General features: G+C 46.2%; 1 protein-coding gene across 1 annotated transcript in view; it reads left to right on the top strand.

Annotated features, from left to right (window-relative positions):
- Positions 1-7,801: 7,801 nt before the first annotated feature.
- The window catches only part of LOC144474951 (uncharacterized), a 14,794-nt gene continuing 13,558 nt past the window's right edge, over positions 7,802-9,037 (top strand). The window contains exon 1 of the mRNA XM_078190372.1: positions 7,802-8,306. Within this exon, the coding sequence (XP_078046498.1) occupies positions 8,166-8,306 (141 nt within the window). The 5' untranslated portion in view covers positions 7,802-8,165. The remainder of the gene's footprint in view (positions 8,307-9,037) is intronic.

The following is a 9,037-nucleotide window of genomic DNA, read 5'->3' as shown; positions in this document are numbered from 1 at the left end:
AAATTTACCGGAAACACGATGTTTCTTTAACCACGTCGGAACGTTTGTAAATGTTAGCACCCGGCGTTACGGTAGCCGGCATGAAAAGTTGATGGTATCCTTCAATATTCAGCACTGGGGGAAAAAACTGTTCCCCCGGGTGGAAAGATCGCGGGCGAGTTTCTCCGTGCTCCTCTCGTTGATAAAAGACGAGCTTCTCCCCGGTGAAAAATGCGCCGCGGCGAACGCCTGGCGTGGGAGTTCCGTTCGAGGAGAGGCGCGCGGGAATCGCGTCGGTAATCTCTGCATTGTGCAGCTTCGATCCTCGATAGGTAGTTTATCGGAAGCTCCCGCTCCCGGCGGCTTATCTTACAAGCTCCTGCGGGGGACACCTGTTACTCTCCGTCGATAAAATCAGCCGTACCTCGCGCGAATTCGCTGTTTTTCAACCCCCTGTATTATCCATCAGCGCTTGGAATTCTGAAAGAGCACGCGGAGGAAGAGATGCGATCTTGCGTCCTTGCACTGGCTATTTTCACTCGTGATTTTTTCATAGCACGGTTGCAAGCCAGCGTTGTCTTAAAAATATGCAATCGCGTTCTTTGATCGGCGATGCTAGCAAAAATAATTTAATTAATCGCTGTGAATTAACGAGAGCTGTCGATTTTTCCTTCGATTTATTCGAGCAGAATTTTTATAGTCCTCGTCGATTAGGAGAGGACGGCTTTATGCGTTTATGGTAACAATATCTGAGAATGTTATTTATAAAAATTATATACGTGATTGCTATTAATGTTTGTGAAAAAAGTCCTATGCTCAAGATCTACGCTAATATTTCATTGCTATATGTAATATTATTATTAAAGTGATATTGTTAACGAAATTTGAGTCATACAGAACGAAAGAAAAATTGAAATATTCGAAGATGTACTTGTAAATTATTAAAATGATTAAAGAAGATATCACACCTGTCACCTATCTTTCTAAATCGCTTCGAATTGTTTTAAATCTTGCAAAATGTATGCCTTTTGCATAAAGATGTACATTCTACCGTCAACGAAACGGCTATCGAATATTTCTATTTGGTCCCCGCTCGATTACTATTAACAGGGCCAAGATAATTGGTTCGGGGGTGTACGCCGAGTTGCAGGAAGTCGGTGGATCGCCTCGTAAAAGGCAAAATGGCGGGTTAGAAGATCGCAGCAGGAGGCTGAGTGCTACCAGAGAAACCTTTAGGGCAAGCTCCCATTACAAAGCCGGCGCTGGCCGACTCCGTTGATCGACTTCTAGTGTCGCGAGCGGTGACCTTTTTCCTCTGTACTCTCTCTCTCTCTCTCTCTGTCTCTCTCTCTCGCTTCGCGCCACGTACTCGTCTTTCTTTTACGGTTCCTCGAAACGAGCTCCGATAAAAATCTGTTCGCGAGATTAAAGCTTGTCAGCCCGCCCCCATCTTTCAGCGATTTCCTCCGAACAGAGCCACTTCCCTTTGGCCGGGCCATTCGACGGGACTCTCATCCTCGACGCGTTAAACGCCGAGCGTCGACTCCAAAAAATTCCCACGAGATCAGTTAATTAACGAAACTGAAATTAAAAATTAATTCAACCATTTTATATCTCAGAAATCTTAGTAAAATTCAGCCATTATAAAAACAAAGCCACCGAAACTGGATTTTAAAATTATTTTCGCGTCACCGTATAACTATTTCAACGATTCGTGCAACGGCGATAAAATATTTACATAGTGCGGATTAACGCCGCCTCCGTTTCGCCGAACGGTTTTTAATTCGTCGCCAGGCTGGTAAATAAAGCCGGTCAGTTTATCATAATAATAGCCGATAAACGCCGGGCCGCTGTAACAAGTCGTTATTCTTTAAAAGAAAATTATCGGAGGTAGCGCCGTGGCTGCCGGAAAAAAAAAGCGATGCGCAGAAACGTGAAACGTAATTGGATAGCAATCGATTCAACAACGGGCGTCCCTTATTATTGCCGTTAATTTTTCCGGTTACTATCGTTCCGGGCGCGACGCACGTGTCTCTCTATTTCTCTTTCGCGTCGTCGACGCTTTTTCCGGAATCGTCGTGTCTGCTCCATAAAAGTATTGGCACGGAAACACAGTCGCGGCACAAAACACGAAACAGAAAAGAACAGCCGAGACCAGAGGAGTCCAGAAAAGTAATAAAACAACGGCGAACGCGGTCCGCTGTGCGAGCACTCGAAAGCGGCGCTCCAATAATGTGTCCGGGCCGGTTAACGTTCCCGGAACAACTGAACCGTTCGAGGATCGTATTATTTAGGTGAACGCTCGTTTTCCGACTAGATTCATGCGAACACACCCCCGAGACTCGTCAATTTTTTACCAATTTCTTCGCCGGGCGTCGTTCGAACACCGCGTTCCCACGGTCTTCGAATGACGCCACCGCTGCGTCATCGGTCTTGACGGTGTAAGCTCCGGAGGTCGGCGTGCCGTAATGATTTTTCCTGAATAGTTTGGACACTACGCTGTATCTCCATTTGAGCCAAACGCACGATTACGAATATCTTAACGTTAAATTAATTGCATGTTCGTATTTTAAGCACCGCTTTAAATTCGGAGTGATTCTTGTGTTTAAATATTCGTTATCGCTACTTGTTAATTGTTGTCCGTGTTGTATTATAGTCTTAAATAGTTTTATAACAATGCCAACGAAAATGTAACACGTATACCGTGCGCGACCGGCGGCGAGCCGTAGACTAGCGGAAAATCGTCCGGCGACGAAACGGGGCTAAACGGATTACGGTGACTTGTTCCGTTTTCTTTTTTCCACCGCCTCGCATTTTTCGTCGGCACACTGTAAAATTTTAGTAGAGCCGGTCAGAGGGGGGAGGGCAACCCCGCGGCGTAAAAGCTTCGACCCGCTGCGCCCGGGAGTCAAGAAGCATTCCATCGTTCTCGGTTTATACGGTCCATCGTCGCGGTCGTAACCGTCCCATTAGCGTCTGCAGCTGGCTCGTTAAACGCCGCTTAACTTGCCGTTAAGCGAGCGACGGATCCTCCTTCAACTTCGACATGAGTATACGGAGCGGGTACGAGGGAGATCCAGGATATCTCTTTATCGGCCCACCTTCGATTCGTCCCTTCCCGGGACATCGAAAACGTCGACAGCCGCGTAGATCGAGGTCTGCCGAAGTCTGGAGCCACGAAGCCACGCCCATCGTCCAAACGGCGTAAGAAAAACGCCCGATTTTTCTAGCTAAAGTAAAATCTCGATTATCCATCAGTATTCTCTATTGTTTAAATATATTTCACAGTAAAGTTTTATATAGCAAAATAGAAGCGCGAAATTCAGGAGACTTCCCTGTCATCACTGTTGAATTAATCTTTGCATCTAATCGGGAGCACCGAAGCCACGCCCATCTAAACACCTAAACGCTGTCATCGAACGCTCGTATTTTGCAGGCGGCCGCGCGGATATCCAGGAGAAAATTGGAAGCAGCTTCGGATCCAAGTATTTCGGATCAATTGCCGGTGCGATGATTCGAGGTTGGCGTCGACCGGGAAAACAATTTAGAGAGTAGCGCGCCCTCGAGGAACCACAATCCGCGGTGCGCGCGTGTCGTTTCAAAGCGGCAACGAATCACAGCTCGATCAACTGTCATTAGCTAATTACCGGGCGTCGGGTGCAGCGGCATTAATTGTTTGATGAGCCGCGCGATATTCGTTGCGTTGGAACGGGGGCTTCCTATTTTACGCTAAATAATCTTGTCGAACTGTTTCTTCCTCCCCATGGTCACAGCTGAATAAACGGGGCGTTATTAATTGGTTAGATCTGAAAAATATTAATGTCAGAAATGTTAGAATATTGATATTGGAAATATTGGAATAATAATATTATAAATATTGAAATATTAATATTATAAATATTGAAATATTAATATTAGAAATATTGAAATATTAATGTTAGAAATATTGGAATATTAATATTGGAAATATTAGAATATTGATATTAAAAATATTAAACAATATAAAGGGAAATGAAGCCTACCAACAAACCAGCTTTCCTAATCCAATCAAATAACCTAATTACGGTAACAAATGATTACCATAAAATTAGCTCATTTATCATACGCGAAGCTTGTTAAAACAATTGCGTCATTACGAAATAGATTACGTATCGAGTACCGCTGAAAACAGGGCTTGAAATAATGTATTCGAAAAATTCCTGACAACGCGCAGACCGTGGCTGGCTCGTACCGACGCTTAATTGCCACCAGTTCGTTAGACGAATGCTCATTTAATTTCGTGGCAGTGCCGCGATCGTGCCGCAGGAAACGTCATAGCAAATCCACGGCAAGAGAGTAGAATCGACAGTCGACGGGAACTTCGTTAGCCAGGTTATGTCAGGTTATGTTTGGCGGTGAAAAGAAGAAGGTAGACGCGGAAGAACGGTACTCTCGCCCGGCGTCGTAGATAGGGTCGCGGATAATCGAGTTCCCTCCCTTCGGCGCTCGCCGGAACTCGCGGAAAGGTCTTCGACGGACGCGCGCTCCACGGGGAGAACAAACGAAGAAACTTCTCGTCGCGAGTTTGAATGGGACGCGCGCGCGATGAGGAGACGACTCTGTTCGGAAAAATGATTTCGAAGAAGTCCGTGCACTATCTTGATTGCCGGGGCAAGGGAGGGAAGGGGTGCGAATCATCCAGGGTCTGCAATCGGTGTTTCAATTCGGCTGATGAATCGGCGGAGACAACGGAGTGTCGCTCCTCGTCCTTTGAAATTGTGCTCGACGGAGAAAAAGGGGCGAGAGACAGGAGAGAGTGGGCCGCCATTCGTCACGGGCGCGGGAGTTATTAGTCGTTAATTATAGCCGACGCGGAACGGCGCGTGACACCGGAAGACGGTTAATTGAATCTATCCGTTTCCCCTCGGCAAACCACCTGTCGCATTTCCGATTCCTCTCGGGATACGTGGCTCGTTTGTTTTTCGACGACCTAGAGAAGAATACGAGACCGGGACAAATGCGTCGACGGGCTAACGCCATCGGCCACGTGGAAACCAACCCTGTATTCGCCCTGAGAAATTTCTCCGAGCCGATTCGTTCCTAATTATTTACTTACAATATGGACGAAGTCCTTTAAATAGATAAAAATGAATTTTATATAAAAATTAAGTAATAATCAATTATTAAATGGAGAAAATTTTATCGATGAAATCTAGGAGGGCTTAACACATTACCGACGGTAATATATAAAATGTAACATACCAACAATTCCACTATTTAACAATTTTTTGAATCAAATTGGGTATAAAAATTTTAGTGGCGCAAAGGGTTATGTCTAAAAACCCTTATCGCGTGTTTATTGTCCACACGTTGAAGGAACTGAAAATCATTAAAATAATTCTATTTTAATTCTATATTAATACCAATGCCCCCTCGTCAACGTGTTAATAAAGACGATGAAAATCAAATCCGCGATCCATCGAAGAAATTATCGTTTTCGCAGTAACCGTAATCTATTTATACATGTTCATGAACATCGCGTCCATGTTGGAAGCAAATTCCAACAGAGCACGTAATACCGCGAATCCGATAACACGATGTTCAGAAACGTCGAAATAAAGCGCCCCATTGTCCATTCAATCATAAAGGCTTGTTCGGTCGTCTCGACCTATCATGAACACAGGGCGCGCACGGCGGGGTCCCTCGTGAGTAAAAGGGCAAAGGAACCGGGGGTGCTTTGCGTCCCGCTTTCTCAACCGAGGCGTGCGGTCGACGACGGTGAGAAACTCGAAGTCGAGACCAAGATCCTATTACTCCGGGAACAGAACTTCCAAAACTCCCGGGACCAACAGTTGGAATGCCTTTAATCGCCTAATCGACGACTTTCTAATCGCTCTGCTCGCTCTCTGGAAAATTGCGTCTCCGAAGACCGGAAATGTTTATCGGAAACCTTTTGGAAAACGCGGATCGATGGAAGACGAAACGAAGACGTCACGTGGACACGCTGTGCGCTCTTTCGACGGAAATTGTAAATATACTTGGGTCACTTAGGACGACAGGACACTTAGGGTGTCTTAGGACACTTAGGGTGTTCTAGCATACACTATAGAGTAAACATCCCTCGAATTAAAAACATACAGAAACAGAAAACTGTTGCATATAAATTGATCTATTTTTCTTAATTATGTTAATACGTAAATTTGGATGAAACTTGGAAGAAAATTTCGGAGACGATGCGTCGAAGAAAATTAATTGGCTTCCAGTAACGCGCTCGCTCGCGAGAAACAGTTCGCGGTGGGAAACTTTCGCGGGATCGACGCGTCGCGCCGCGACGCTCGAACTTCCCGGCAAGTCTTTTCTTCTTCCGCAGCGAGCGACGCTAATTAAAGTTGGCGAACCACGGGCGACGGATTCCCGGATCCTCCGCGAAGACGCGGAGACGTGGAGACGTGAAGGCGTGGAGACGACCCGGGCTTAAGAACCAACCGTGCCGCGAAACGCGTCTAATTGGCGGACGACTAATTGGCGGATTCCTCCGCGGAATTTTATTTCGACGCGCGAAATATTAAGCTGGCGAATCGGGCAGGCAAATATTTGCGATCGTTCGATGACGCGAGAAGAATCCGCGGTTTAACAATGACATTACCGGGGCACTGGTCTCCGCTTTCAAGTATCCGATGGAAGAGAAATAATAACGACAGCGATGCATGGTTTGTGTCGAAGTTGCCGTGAGCGATGTATCGCGTTACGCGAAGGTTTTTCTCGGAGGCCCAGCCTTCCTCCGCTTTTCCTCGCGGTAAGCGGAAGTGGAGCGCGCTGCTTGCGTAACACGCGTCCTGTGGGTGGCCGCCTCGAGTTTCCATTTTTCAACGAGTTTCCCGGGGAAACAATCTGCGACCGACTTCGATCTGTTCGCCACTAATTCGACGGCGCGTGGACGGATAGAGGAGAGAAAGACGGTTTCGGTTACCGGATTGCGGGATCGAGGTCCCTCGAGGATGGAACTTTCTACTCCGAAACCTTTCGGTCTACCGGTAGACTTCGGCATTAGCGAAGGGGGAAAGGAACTTTGATTTTCGGTGACCGTGCAAAAGGGAGTCGGAAGGGCGGTCGAAAGGGAAACAAAAGGGGGAAGGTATTGGAGCTGGAATATGGTGTAAATGGCAACTGTCCTGTCGAGTTTCGTCGACTTTTTCCAAGATCCTGAACACTGTTATCTGTAACCTCGAATTCTGGGTTGTATAAAGCAGCATGTTTTTTTCTTAAAAGCTAGTTATTTAATCGAAATATACTCGAGTCGCTTTAATACATTTTTTCCAACGAGATTTTAACGCATAGATGTCTATTTTAAAAAAACTCTAATCATTACAATCAATTAACTCCGACATCTTTATTTGTATATTGCAAAATTAAATGGACGTACTAAGTAACGTAAAAATTACTTCAAAAAATGATATATAAAATTTAATAATTTTACAAAATCACCGCTGTCGTTATAGTATTAAAATCAGCGGAAAACGAGCATGTCGCGATGCTCCAGAGAATCGGCAATGTTCAGCATCTTGAAGGGGAACGATAGAAGACTGATTCCAAAATGGCAGCCACGACGCGTTTCGTCCAGCGATTGGCAGAGATGAAAAATCAGGGGGAAGTTGGTCGGAGTCTACTAGGGAAAGGGTTACAGCAGCGAAGGGACGAAGGCAGGTCGGCGTCGCACAGCTCGGAAGCAAACGCTCGGTTTCGCGGGCGGAATGGAAGCGGAAACGGGCAGCGCCTGCGTAGCGTGTGTACGTAGTACCTATATAGGAGAGCGGTTGCCGCTCGAGGCGTCACATTGCGTTCTCGAGAGGACGTCCTTCGTTTTCCTCGAATAGCCAGCTGTCCTGCCGGACGCGATCGGTCTTCAGGATCCTCGTTCGGGAGCAAGCCGACGACAGGTGCCCGCCAATTCTCGCCATCGCTCTCCCCCTATCTCTCTCTCTCTTTCTATTTCTCTCGTCCGCCTCGAGGAGCTTCACGGAGCTAGCGAGATCGAGGAAGAGGATCGTTCAGTGGCCGTATAAATTCGAGGAAGATCGTGGTTCGATCCTCAACGCGTCCGTTGTGAAGGATTAACGAAGAAGAGCATCGAGGAATCGGCTTCGCTTGTTTGATGCTGTGGTCTGCCGCGATTTAAAGACAGACGAACGGAAGAGGAACAGTCGCAGATGGGGAACGGAGTAATTCCCTTAGTGATGGTGGCTATGGTGCCCATCATCGCGGGCACCATCGGGCAACGCGCCCTCGTCAAGCGAAGCGTCAACAGCCTCGACTATCCCGATTACCCGACCAAGTTCGACGAGTATCCGGTGAGTAATTCCACGCGTTCCTATCGCCGTGCTGTTCGTCGTGCAGAGCTAACCGGGGTTAGGCGTGTTTCGGATGCGTCGGAAGCTGGGTCAATCGGCGGTCTCTCGGATTTCGGGGTGACGCGCGGTTTACGGTCCACTCCGGACGCGTTCGGGTGCGAACTTTGAGATTCAAAGGTGACGGGTCGTCGCTCGACTCGCATTCCTTAATGGCTTCTTCAGATATCGCTCGATCTCTGGAATCGCTTGTCCGTATTGATGTATTCGGGCCAGTGTTACATTCTATGAAACAGACGAGCAGGTACAATTTAATAACAGCTAGAAAATAATTTTCATCCCTTATACTCGAGTGGAGCCTCTGAGGCACCAATGAAAATTGTTATATCATTGCCAAAATAATTTCGACATTATTAAAGACTATTCAAAAGACTGTTAAAACCTTGACAGAAACTATACTAAGTCAAATAAAATGCGAATACAGCTGGTCAAAATAATTATCTTAAATCTCTGCTTAAAATCGTTTCCAATAAAAATAAATCACAATAACTCCTACATCTTATTTTTTATAATTCTTTAACAAGATAAACTCATGTTCGGTAAATTTAAATGTCCATTTACAAGAACACTATTATGCTACCCTATAAAAGTGATCCTTCAAACAGGGGCAGCGAGTAGATCGCGTTATAATTACAAAATAAATCAAGATTTCTGAAAACTCGAAACGCGGACTA

The sequence above is a fragment of the Augochlora pura genome, chromosome 9, assembly GCF_028453695.1.
Source record: "Augochlora pura isolate Apur16 chromosome 9, APUR_v2.2.1, whole genome shotgun sequence".
Classification (NCBI taxonomy): Eukaryota; Metazoa; Arthropoda; class Insecta; order Hymenoptera; family Halictidae; genus Augochlora; species Augochlora pura.
Note: the sequence above shows the minus strand (reverse complement) of the source record. Positions and strands in the feature narration are given on the sequence as shown.